The 13704-nt window shown below is 47.0% G+C and overlaps 1 protein-coding gene across 1 annotated transcript; it reads right to left on the bottom strand.

The window, feature by feature from the left end:
• Positions 1 to 2192: 2192 nt before the first annotated feature.
• On the bottom strand, positions 2193 to 12510 carry POP4 (POP4 homolog, ribonuclease P/MRP subunit). The gene is made up of 8 exons (XM_044270260.1): positions 12445 to 12510; positions 10589 to 10641; positions 10132 to 10349; positions 9975 to 10052; positions 9690 to 9751; positions 7442 to 7543; positions 3795 to 3944; positions 2193 to 2401 (listed from the first exon to the last, which is right to left on the bottom strand). The coding sequence occupies exons 1-7, from the start codon at positions 12449 to 12451 to the stop codon at positions 3808 to 3810; spliced, it is 657 nt and encodes a 218-aa protein (XP_044126195.1). The 5' UTR covers positions 12452 to 12510; the 3' UTR covers positions 2193 to 2401; positions 3795 to 3807.
• Positions 12511 to 13704: the final 1194 nt, after the last annotated feature.

The following is a 13704-nucleotide window of genomic DNA, read 5'->3' on the forward strand; positions in this document are numbered from 1 at the left end:
TCAGCTACATAACGTTTTTTCTGATGATTGACAGATTTCAGAATCCTGTTTAAACACTGTTACATTACACTTCAAATGTTTTAAATTTATACCTTTTTAGAAGTAAGTGAGTGACTATCCAGGACAACAGGTGTCAGGACTCTCAGAGTTCAGTTCAGGACTCAGGACTGTCTTAGTTAGTCAGGTTGAAAAACCACTGCTGCTGCACTGCAGCCTGCAGGCAGGGCACAATAGTGGGCACTGGGCTGGGCACAACTTGGGCAGGCTGCCTGGCTGCTGCTGGAGGAGCTGGACTGGAGAGAAGTGAAGAGGAATGATTTTAATTCTCCCACGGGTGAAGGAGCTCCCTGCCTCTCTCTCTGATGCCACTTCCTGACTGTGGACCGTCACCTGACTTCCTTGTCAGAGAGAAGGAGGCAGGGTCACTGGGAGGCAGCCGCAGGCAGGGGAGGAGTGAGGAGGAGGGAGACTGACTGATTGAACAGTGAGTGAGCCGCTGCGCTGCCTGGCTGGGGGCACGGCACACATCACTGTAGTGTAGATAGAGGAGGAAGGGAGCAGGGAGAGGAGGGACTGGAGAGCTGCGCTCAGCTGATCACCCGGCTGCCGGCGCTGCAGTGAGTGACAGCAGGGCACCCTAAGCTCCGAGCGGCCGCGGGCCCCGCCCCCTCCTCACTATTTCCAATAGTACGTGCGCTTTCAGCGCTGTTAGTTAGCCGGCGGCCGCAAGAAAATAGTAATAAGTATACTTAGTTTGCGGCAGACTGTCGGCCGCCTGGCGCCCCTGTTCCTATGGCGCCCTGTGCGGCCGCACAGCCCGCACACCCCAAAGGCCGGCCCTGGCCGCATAGGGTGGGCCAGTGCCAGGAGGAGCCGCATAGGGTGGGCCAGTGCCAGGAGGAGCCGCATAGGGTGGGCCAGTGCCAGGAGGAGCCGCATAGGGTGGGCCAGTGCCAGGAGGAGCCGCATAGGGTGGGCCAGTGCCAGGAGGAGCCGCATAGGGTGGGCCAGTGCCAGGAGGAGCCGCATAGGGTGGGCCAGTGCCAGGAGGAGCCGCATAGGGTGGGCCAGTGCCAGGAGGAGCCGCATAGGGTGGGCCAGTGCCAGGAGGAGCCGCATAGGGTGGGCCAGTGCCAGGAGGAGCCGCATAGGGTGAGCCAGTGCCAGGAGGAGCCGCATAGGGTGACTGTTTAGTCAAGCAAGATGTAATGAAGATGAGCTGGTGGGAAAAGATGGGGAACTAAGGCCCCCCTTATTAGAGATTGTGGGTGTCCCCCCAATATCACAATGTCCTTGACTCTGCTACATTGCAGGACACTATAAAATGTATCTATTACAAGATTTCAGACTAAAGCCTGCCCCTGGACTATTTTCCTCAGCACCAATGAATTATTACTTAAAGGGACATACCCATATTTTCACCAAGGCAGCCCCCCTGATGTTAGCGTCGGAGCATCTCATGCTCCGATGCGCTCCCTTGCCCTGCGCAATTTCTTTTGCTTCCGCCCGACAGTGTGTTCAGTGACATCACTGGCTCAGACGGACATGCCTTAGCACTGCCCTAGCCGTTTTACTGGCTAGAGCAGCGCTAAACCCCACCCATCAGTGCCGGTGATGTCACCGGCTGCCTGGCAGCCCCATGGAGAGCTTATTTCGTCACCGGAACTCCTGAAAATGCCTTTGCCCTGCATGATTTAGCGCAGGGCAAAGGAGAGCATCGGAGCATGAACTGCCTGTCAGGGGGGCTGCCTGGGTGAAAATGGAGGTATGTCCGGGTTCAGCTCTGAACCCGGACAACCCCTTTAAGCCATAACTTTACATTACATAAAAAAAATTAAATACTGTAAAATGTTAGTTTTTCATACAATCCAACAAGTCTCATTAAATAATTATTTCCGCACACAAATTGATGTCCTGTTATTTACTTTTTTTTTTTTAAATATTCACAAGAAAAAAAAACACAAAAAAAAAAAAATATTTTCTATCACAGTTATAAAAAAAAAAAATCTCGGCTATCCTCCGTTTGTGCAGAAGTAAAGCTCCCGCCGACGTTAATTGCCTCCTCGGATCCACCCCTCTCCTTGTTGCTCTCATTAGAAGCGGCAGCCGAGCTTCAGCCCTTTAAATTTTCGCTCTTTGCCATCTTATTAGAAGACTGAAAATTCTTACATTCCAAACATTTTAGGACGTCGTAAAGTAAGGCAGCAGTTTAATGGCACAGGATATTATGTGTCATCGCCAGGAAATAAAAATGTTTTACTTTCGCGGGAGTTATTAGTTATACGAGAGTTCCATCATTACTCAATTCCAGCAGCCCTTGAAACGCATCCAAAAGCCGCAATATATACGATATTACTGTCGTATGACTTTGTGATTTTCATCCAGGGCTTGCTACACACACACCTTCATTAAAAAAAAAAATATAATAATTGAGACAAAAATATACCGTACATATAAAAAACTGAAAAAATCAAATTAGAAAGATAATCAAAAAAGAAAACAAATGGAGATTAATCTTTACACAATTACAACACTCAACCCTTTCACCACTGGTGGTCAGGGAGTGTATAAATCCTGGCCGATTAACCCCTTAGATGCTGTGTTCAATTCAGCAGTCAGCACTTCTAAGTGGTTGTCATGGCAGTGGGGGCCCGGCACCAGGCCTGCCATTTTAGGGTACTTTCACACTAGCGTTAGAAGGATCCGTTGCCGGATCCGGAAATCCGTATGCAAACGGATATCATTTGTTTCCGGATCAGTCTGACAAATGCATTGAAATACCGGATCCGTCTCTCCGGTGTCATCCAGAAAAACGGATCCGGTACTTATTTTGTTCACATTTCTATAAGGTCTGCGCATGCGCAGACTGGAAAACCGGATCCCTCAATGCAGCAATTTCCTGAACGATTGGTACCGGATCTGACATTAATACATTTCAATGGAAATTAATGCCGGATCCGGCAAGTGTTCTGGAATTTTGGACGGAGATAATACAGCAGCATGCTGCGGTATTTTCTCCGGCCAAATACCGTAAAAGGGACGGAACGGAAGACACCCTGATGTGTACTGAACGGATTGCTTTCTGTTCAGAATGCATTAGGACAAAACTGATGCGTTTTTTTTCCCAGTATTGAGCCCCTATGACGGAACTCAATACCGGAAAACTTTAACGCTAGTGTGAAAGTAGCCTAAGCCCTCAGATATCTCAGCTGATGGCAAAAATTATGGTTATCAGAATACTGGTGACAAAATGCACATTTTTTTCAAATAATGTTATAAAAATATTTTTTGGGGGGGAAGTAGTTAACTGTAACAAAAACTATAAAAATGTGTACAAAACTAAACGCCTCAAACATCAGAATAAGTGAATGTTGTAAAAAATGGAACCCAAAAAAAAAAAAAAAAAAAAATGCTTTTGGTTTTTCTATTCCACCTCAAAATAATATAATTTTTAGTTTCTGACTACATAATATAGAACCATTAAAAATACTATTTCTTCAGCAATAAACAAGCCCTTGTAAGGCTATATCAATAGGGCTAAAAAATAAAAAAAAATTAAATTATGGCTCTTGGGAGGCCGAAAAAAAAATTTGCGCCAAATTTGGTAAAATTGGAGCTAAAAAAACAAAAAAAAAAAAAAAACACATGAAAAATTAAGAAATAAAACAAGAATAAAATAAATGAATGGAAAAAAAAATATATAGGAAAATTGGTTATGAAAAAATAAAAAATAAATAAAGGACTGAAAGCAAACTCCGCAAAATGAGACGTAATACATGAGGGGACGGTCTTGCCTGGACGCCACAGTTACAGGTCGATGGTTCCTTTTGCTTTAAATTTCTTGGCTGATCTCTCGCTGGCTCTCATCTGAAGCTTGCTCCCGTAGATGTACGTGATAAATCCGTCAATTTCCACGCTGAAGACGCAGTTTAACTTGGGAACAACTGTCAGGCAGAAAGAAAAAAAAAAAGAAGTAGCAGCGAGCGGCCCGTAAATTAAGAGATTGGAAATGAGACCCCAGTTAAAGTGTCTTTGGGGATATTGCCGCGATTATTGTGAGAAATGTCTCGGTTATGGCCGTCTTCATGGTAACATTATCATAGCCTCTCACTCGGGCCGCAGATAAAACCCCGAATATTTAACGGGTGAATATCAATTTTTTGCAGAGAGAGAAAGAAGAAAGAGAGACAAGTAGAGAGACTCCTTCTCATCAGATGGGGGTGACCAGCAGAGCCTGGATATAACGGTGGCTACAACTGTGCACAGTGATACTGGTTAAAGAGAAACCCCGCTTTTAGGTGCAGTTTCTAATGGGTCTTTGCATCAGGTCGGCAGATAACATTGGTTCAGTGTACTACAGCAAAGACCCCAGATGATTCCCACCACATAGGGGACCACGTGGCTCATTAAAGGGGTTCTCTCACTTCAGTAAATGGGATTTATCACGTAGAAAAAGTTATTACAAGGCACTTACTAATAATGTACTGTTACTATCCATATTGCCTCCTTTGCTGGCCGGATTCATTCTTCCATCACATTATACACTGCTCGTTTCTATAGTTACAGACCACCCTGGAACCCATCATTAGTGGTCATGCTTATACACTATAGGCAAAAGCGTCAGCCTCTCTGGTGGCCGGAAACCATGGGAGCACACATAGGCTGGTGCCTTTTCCTATATTGTGCAAGCACGACCACCACTGATAGAATGCAGGGTGGTCTGTAACCATGGGAACAAGCAATGTATAATGTTATGGAAAAATTAATCCAGTCAGCAAAGGAAGCAGTATGGATAATAACAATACATTAGTAAGTGGCTCTCTACATGATAGATGCCACTTGCTGAAGTGAGGACCCCTTTAATAAGCATACATCCTGACCTCTGAGATCGACCCACATGCCCAGACCGCCCCGTGTACACAGACTACCTCATCTGTACAGGACATCAGACCAGGCCTCTTCCTTTCTACAGGCATCAGACCAGGCCTCTTCCTTTCTACAGGCATCAGACCAGGCCTCTTCCTTTCTACAGGCATCAGACCAGGCCTCTTCCTTTCTACAGGCATCAGACCAGGCCTCTTCCTTTCTACAGGCATCAGACCAGGCCTCTTCCTTTCTACAGGCATCAGACCAGGCCTCTTCCTTTCTACAGGCATCAGACCAGGCCTCTTCCTTTCTACAGGCATCAGACCAGGCCTCTTCCTTTCTACAGGCATCAGACCAGGCCTCTTCCTTTCTACAGGCATCAGACCAGGCCTCTTCCTTTCTACAGGCATCAGACCAGGCCTCTTCCTTTCTACAGGCATCAGACCAGGCCTCTTCCTTTCTACAGGCATCAGACCAGGCCTCTTCCTTTCTACAGGCATCAGACCAGGCCTCTTCCTTTCTACAGGCATCAGACCAGGCCTCTTCCTTTCTACAGGCATCAGACCAGGCCTCTTCCTTTCTACAGGCATCAGACCAGGCCTCTTCCTTTCTACAGGCATCAGACCAGGCCTCTTCCTTTCTACAGGCATCAGACCAGGCCTCTTCCTTTCTACAGGCATCAGACCAGGCCTCTTCCTTTCTACAGGCATCAGACCAGGCCTCTTCCTTTCTACAGGCATCAGACCAGGCCTCTTCCTTTCTACAGGCATCAGACCAGGCCTCTTCCTTTCTACAGGCATCAGACCAGGCCTCTTCCTTTCTACAGGCATCAGACCAGGCCTCTTCCTTTCTACAGGCATCAGACCAGGCCTCTTCCTTTCTACAGGCATCAGACCAGGCCTCTTCCTTTCTACAGGCATCAGACCAGGCCTCTTCCTTTCTACAGGCATCAGACCAGGCCTCTTCCTTTCTACAGGCATCAGACCAGGCCTCTTCCTTTCTACAGGCATCAGACCAGGCCTCTTCCTTTCTACAGGCATCAGACCAGGCCTCTTCCTTTCTACAGGCATCAGACCAGGCCTCTTCCTTTCTACAGGCATCAGACCAGACCTCTTCCTTTCTACAGGCATCAGACCAGACCTCTTCCTTTCTACAGGCATCAGACCAGACCTCTTCCTTTCTACAGGCATCAGACCAGACCTCTTCCTTTCTACAGGCATCAGACCAGACCTCTTCCTTTCTACAGGCATCAGACCAGACCTCTTCCTTTCTACAGGCATCAGACCAGACCTCTTCCTTTCTACAGGCATCAGACCAGACCTCTTCCTTTCTACAGGCATCAGACCAGACCTCTTCCTTTCTACAGGCATCAGACCAGACCTCTTCCTTTCTACAGGCATCAGACCAGACCTCTTCCTTTCTACAGGCATCAGACCAGACCTCTTCCTTTCTACAGGCATCAGACCAGACCTCTTCCTTTCTACAGGCATCAGACCAGACCTCTTCCTTTCTACAGGCATCAGACCAGACCTCTTCCTTTCTACAGGCATCAGACCAGACCTCTTCCTTTCTACAGGCATCAGACCAGGCCTCTTCCTTTCTACAGGCATCAGACCAGGCCTCTTCCTTTCTACAGGCATCAGACCAGAGCTCTTCCTTTCTACAGGCATCAGACCAGAGCTCTTCCTTTCTACAGACATCAGACCAGAGCTCTTCCTTTCTACAGACATCAGACCAGAGCTCTTCCTTTCTACAGACATCAGACCAGACCTCTTCCTTTCTACAGGCATCAGACCAGACCTCTTCCTTTCTACAGGCATCAGACCAGACCTCTTCCTTTCTACAGGCATCAGACCAGACCTCTTCCTTTCTACAGGCATCAGACCAGACCTCTTCCTTTCTACAGACATCAGACCAGACCTCTTCCTTTCTACAGACATCAGACCAGACCTCTTCCTTTCTACAGACATCAGACCTCTTCCTTTCTACAGACATCAGACCAGACTCCTTTCTACAGACATCAGACCAGATCCCTCCTTGCTATAGAACCCAGACTTCGACCTTCACAATATTTCTGCAATCACACTTCAGATCAGAATACCAGCGTGTTTGACCACCAACCACCCCCCGATTAGCCGTTGGTGAAACACGTGCTGGGTGAGCTCTGCCTGTGGGCTTATTATGTAGTATTTCTGGGTGTTGTTTTTACACTGACTATTGTTGGCAAGGTCCTATGATTTATAGCAGTTGACTATGTGCGATACCTTATAGTTGTGGGCTCACACCCCGTTTGTATCTGCTTAATGTAACGGCTCTAATTTAATGTTAACATTGTATCTGAATAAAGATGGTATTTTAACCATGGATTGGTCTGTGGTGCAAAAGGACTTATTACTCTTCATAAGGTTTGTCTTTGGGTTGAGTCAGATCAGACTAACCTGCGAGTGACATACCTGGGTGTATGTTCGTGTATATACATACACACACATATATCATGGCCGCCCCACAGTGCCCTATAGCTGTGCATTTGAAGATTCAATGGTCTTTGGGGATGTCTTCACTACAATCCTCTTACCTTTCAGTTTATCCTCTTTTGTGATTATTTTCAGGATGTTCTTCGATTCCTGTAAGATGATTCCTGCGAGTCCAACGTACGACGGACATTTTGATTTGAACACTGCAGATACAACAAGGAAAAGATGAAAAAGTGACTGAAGGCAGCACTACTGAGATGACAGACATGGCAGCCCGACCTACCGACACCAGTCAGTGGCACACATCACACATGACGCTGCGCATACAGAACACTGATGCAGCGAACTTGGGTCGGTCCAATAAATGCGGCCGTAACATATTCCTGTGACGCCGGCCTCAGATACACGAGCTACGCCGACAGCGTCAGACATGATGAGCTTAGATACACTGGGGCACATTTTATGCTGGTCCCAAAGTCTCTCCCTCTGAGCTTCTGTTAGATTAGACTAATTTATGATGAGGCGTGCGAATCTGTGGCGTATGTAGTGTTGTTTTTTTACAACATTTATGCCTCTTTGCAGGAGTAAATGTTAGCAAATTTGCCAGGGCTGGAGTCCCCAACAAGCCGTCGTCATGCCCAACTGGCGGACGCGGCGTAAAACCAATATTTAGTCGCACTGCCGGTTAGAAAAGGGGAACTGCGACTATTTTACACCTAAAATAGTCGCAAGTCCCTTAGTAAATGTGCTGCAGTAACTCACTATAACATGAGAGGATTAGATACAGTGGCTGAGCAGACAGTATCACACAGGATAGGATTAGATACAGTGGCTCAGCAGACAGTATCACACAGGATAGGATTAGATACAGTGGCTCAGCAGACAGTATCACACAGGATAGGATTAGATACAGTGGCTGAGCAGACAGTATCACACAGGATAAGGTTAGATACAGTGGCTGAGCAGACAGGGGCTGGGGCTGATACAGGGGCTGAGCAGACTGTATCACACAGGATAGGATTAGATACAGTGGCTAGGCAGACAGTATCACACAGGATAGGATTAGATACAGAGGCTAGGCAGACAGTATCACACAGGATAGGATTAGATACAGTGGCTGAGCAGACAGGGGCTGGGGCTGATACAGGGGCTGAGCAGACTGTATCACACAGGATAGGATTAGATACAGTGGCTCAGCAGACAGTATCACACAGGATAGGATTAGATACAGTGGCTAGGCAGACAGTATCACACAGGATAGGATTAGATACAGTGGCTAGGCAGACAGTATCACACAGGATAGGATTAGATACAGTGGCTCAGCAGACAGTATCACACAGGATAGGATTAGATACAGTGGCTCAGCAGACAGTATCACACAGGATAAGGTTAGATACAGTGGCTGAGCAGACAGTATCACACAGGATAGGATTAGATACAGTGGCTGAGCAGACAGGGGCTGGGGCTGATACAGTGGCTGAGCAGACAGTATCACACAGGATAAGGTTAGATACAGGGGCTCAGCAGACAGTATCACACAGGATAGGATTAGATACAGTGGCTAGGCAGACAGTATCACACAGGATAGGATTAGATACAGTGGCTCAGCAGACAGTATCACACAGGATAGGATTAGATACACAGCTCAGCAGACAGTATCACACAGGATAGGATTAGATACAGTGGCTCAGCAGACAGTATCACACAGGATAGGATTAGATACAGTGGCTGAGCAGACAGGGGCTGGGGCTGATACAGTGGCTGAGCAGACAGTATCACACAGGATAGGATTAGATACAGTGGCTCAGCAGACAGTATCACACAGGATAGGATTAGATACAGGGGCTGAGCAGACAGTATCACACAGGATAGGATTAGATACAGTGGCTCAGCAGACAGTATCACACAGGATAGGATTAGATACAGTGGCTCAGCAGACAGTATCACACAGGATAGGATTAGATACAGTGGCTCAGCAGACAGTATCACAGGATAGGATTAGATACACAGCTCAGCAGACAGTATCACACAGGATAAGATTAGATACAGTGGCTGAGCAGACAGTATCACACAGGATAGGATTAGATATCCTGATGCAGATGATTTTCCTTCCCATTACATCTTTTTATCAGTCGTCAATGTCAGACATATTGTGGGACGTTACTTGCGGCCGCGTGTCATCGGCTGCAGGCAAACAAGGAAGACGTATGGGGCTCAATACACAGGATTAGATATACAGCTCAGCAGGCAGTATCACATGACGGGCTTGGATACACAGTCCAGCAGACAGTACAACATATGACAGGCTTAGATACACAGCCCAGAAGACAGTATGACACACACTCTCACCTGTGACCATTGCTCCGTGCAGGTCGGCCTTCAGCATCTTGTTCTGGATCATCTGCGGTTGCCTAGAACATTGATATTAATAATTCAGACCTGAATATGGTGGATACGGCCGGGCCTCGCCTCAGACGTGTATTACTGCACTACTGGCCATTCAGGAGTCAGAGAAAGCTGGGCGACACAGTGGTAGCCATACTAGTCACCCAGCTTTCCTAGAGAGAGATGTAAGAAGTAACATCTCTCTAGGGGCTTATACGGGGGTAATCGTCACTCGAGGTCCACACTCACGCGTCTGGCCGCAGTCCGTAGCACAGGTTCCGGATATACTGCTTCCAGAGCTCGTGCAGCGGGAGGTACATGTCATATCTGTATGGGAGGAGATGGCGGTTAAGAAGCATGGTGGCGGCATCACCCTGGCATAGGACATCACACACACAGATGCCACCTTTGCTGATCTGGGTTGATGGTGAACAGTTTCAGCTCCCGCCGCTCCTTGGCTGTGAAACCCTTTGCCTTCTGTCGCTTCCGTTTCTTCTTCTTCTGGTCGTACTCCAGCACCAACGCCTTTCTGCCCAGGAACTCCTCCGCACTCGTCTTCAGGGAGGGCAAGCAGTGCTTGAGAAAGGCACTTACGAACGCCTCCGATTTCTTGCCGCTTTGAACCTACAGAGAATGACAGTCATCATCCGGCCCCAGGAACCTGTCCTTTCAGGCGGCCATATTTCTCATTAGGGTCATGTGATGTTCACAAATATGGCTGCCAGGACAGCTCCCACCAGGGATGTCACTCAGCAGAATGTCCTGACTGGCTGCACAGCAATAGGCCAGTAGACAGATCCACCATTCAGCCTAGAAAAGCTGTGCGACTCCTCTGATGAGGGTTTTAGTAGTGGATATCTTACCTTTAAACCAAGCTTTCTTGCCTCTTCGTGGGGCAACTTTTTGTAAATTATATCTAAAGGGGAAGAAGAGAATAAGATGAGGAACTCCCACCATGAGGATTCAGCGTCTAGCATCTGCAGGTAAAGGATCACGCCCCCTAAAGTGGGCAAAACTGGTGTACGGTGAGGCCGATATCACCTCCCTGTCACTCACAGGATAAGTAATGTATGCACCAGCAGAATAGTGAGTGCAGCTCTGGAGTATAATACAGGATGTAACTCAGGATGAGTACGGATGTAGTTGCGTTCTTATGGTGAGCTCCAGCAATAAACAGTGGAGAACTACAACTCCCATCGTACCCCACAAAACACTGCAGGGACTGCAGCTGCACATAGTGCCTCTCTCTCTCTATACATCTCCATATCAGCCTGCTTGTCATTCAGCAGACACTCCTCATAGGAAGTAATTACAGGATAAGTAATGTAATGTATGTACACAGTGACTGCACCAGCAGAATAGTGAGTGCAGCTCTGGAGTATAATACAGGATGTAACTCAGGATCAGTACAGGATAAGTAATGTATGTACACAGTGACTGCATCAGCAGAATAGTGAGTGCAGCTCTGGAGTATAATACAGGATGTAACTCAGGATCAGTACACGATAAGTAATGTATGTACACAGTGACTGCACCAGCAGAATAGTGAGTACAGCTCTGGAGTATAATACAGGATGAAACTCAGGTTCAGTACAGGACAAGTAATGTAATGTATGTACACAGTGACTGCACCAGCAGAATAGTGAGTGCAGCTCTGGAGTATAATACAGGATGTAACTCAGGATCAGTACAGGATAAGTAATGTATGTACACAGTGACTCCACCAGCAGAATAGTGAGTGCAGCTCTGGAGTATAATACAGGATGTAACTCAGGATCAGTACAGGATAAGTAATGTATGTACACAGTGACTGCACCAGCAGAATAGTGAGTGCAGCTCTGGAGTATAATACAGGATGTAACTCAGGATCAGTACAGGATAAGTAATGTATGTACACAGTGACTCCACCAGCAGAATAGTGAGTGCAGCTCTGGAGTATAATACAGGATCTAACTCAAGCCATAAAACATGCTATACAATAATAAAGTGGAGCTTTAATGAGGATGGATCCGTTTTTTCGGACACAATAGAAAACGGATCCGCCCCCTATTGACTTTCAATGGTGTTCATGACGGATCCGTTTTGGCTATAGAAGACATAATACAACCGGATCCGTTCATGACGGGTTCATGCGATTGTATTATGGTAACAGAAGCATTTTTGCAGATCCATGGCGGAGCGTGAAAGTAGCCTAGTGTTTACTATCTCTTCTGGTTTAGCGATCAGGGCTGTTAGTGAACGTACCAGTCACACAGCTAGAAAAACTGTTAACCCTTTGTGACAGAACGGCTAAATATTTTTAATAAAGGCCAATTGCATTTCACTTATTTTTGGCTAAAAATCATATTTTCAGTCATTAAAAAGATTGCCTCAGAAGGTGTACATAGCCTTTAAGAAGCAAAAAGGAGCAGAAGGTCTTAGGTCAAAAAGAGGGGCACTTTGGGGGCAGGTATTAGATTTGCCTGATGGGAATAGTAGTTGCGTTCTTATGGTGAGCTCCAGCAATAAACAGTGGAGAACTACAACTCCCATCGTACCCCACAAAACACCGCAGGGACTGCAGCTGAACATTGTCCCTCTCTTTCTATACATCTCCATATCAGCCTGCTTGTCATTCAGCAGACACTCCTCATAGGAAGTAATTACTGAGGAGGCGCAGGACAACTATAAGTCCCAGCATTCCGGGGCTTCACACCTTCCCACACACAGAAACACTCACGGTCCATCCCTGCGGTCACGCCTGCCGATGCCAAACGGAACCCACTTCCGGCTCCTGGAGAGTGACGTCATCAGGGCGGCGCAGCCCTTCTACGTCACATTGTTGCCATAGAGACCGTGCTCCTGAGACGTTTATTGATGCAATGGAGCAATTTGGAAACAAACAGTTCTAAGAAAAAAGGAACATGCAGAACGGATGATGGGGGTGATAGTGGACTGAGACCCCCCACACCCAGTGCAGTCTATACAGGTCAATGGATTTAGGAGGTTAACCCCATCACTGCCAGACTAATTGTGATACCAAACCTCCCAAGTGTCCCCCTTGGGACTATTTGTTACCCAAGTCCCTCTGTCCCTCTTTTTGATCTGAGGGACAGATCCACATTATTACATTGACCATATGGATCCAGAGTGTTTGGTGGTCCGCTCTGTGTATTAGACCCATCTGCTATATTATTTCATTATTTGATACAATTTGGATTGTAGGAATTTTAGATCATTTTTGCACTGAGTAAAGTATTAGTAAAGTGTATAAATAATCAGGAAAAATTGATCTTTCAAGCAATGAACCATAAGTGTCCCTCTTTGACCATCCAAAAAGTTGGAAGGTGTGTGATACTCCAACCACTACCATAACAGTGACATCCACAGAGCCCCCATCACAGTGACATCCACAGCGCCCCCATAACAGTGACATCCACAGAGCCCCCATAACAGTGACATCCACAGAGCCCCCATAACAGTGACATCCACAGAGCCCCCATAACAGTGACATCCACAGAGCCCCCATAACAGTGACATCCACAGAGCCCCCATAACAGTGACATCCACAGAGCCCCCATAACAGTGACATCCACAGAGCCCCCATAACAGTGACATCCACAGAGCCCCCATAACAGTGACATCCACAGTGCCCCCATAACAGCGACATCCACAGAGCCCCCATAACAGTGACATCCACAGAGCCCCCATAACAGTGACATCCACAGTGCCCCCATAACAGTGACATCCACAGCGCCCCCATAACAGTGACATCCACAGATCCCCCCATAACAGTGATATCCACAGCGCCCCCATAACAGTGACATCCACAGAGCCCCCATAACAGTGACATCCACAGAGCCCCCATAACAGTGTCATCCACAGAGCCCCCATAACAGTGTCATCCACAGAGCCCCCATAACAGTGACATCCACAGATCCCCCCATAACAGTGACATCCACAGAGCCCCCATAACAGTGTCATCCACAGAGCCCCCATA

The sequence above is a fragment of the Bufo gargarizans genome, chromosome 10 (genome assembly GCF_014858855.1).
Source record: "Bufo gargarizans isolate SCDJY-AF-19 chromosome 10, ASM1485885v1, whole genome shotgun sequence".
NCBI classification, from domain to species: Eukaryota; Metazoa; Chordata; class Amphibia; order Anura; family Bufonidae; genus Bufo; species Bufo gargarizans.

Bases quoted from the DNA above. Each gene is read 5' to 3' on its own strand.
- POP4 (XM_044270260.1), bottom strand. The intron at 9,752-9,974 runs GTGAGTGTGGAC...TCAATGTTCTAG, and splicing joins TACGGACTGCGGCCAGACGC to GCAACCGCAGATGATCCAGA. The intron at 3,945-7,441 runs GTAAGAGGATTG...TCTGCCTGACAG, and splicing joins AAAAGAGGATAAACTGAAAG to TTGTTCCCAAGTTAAACTGC.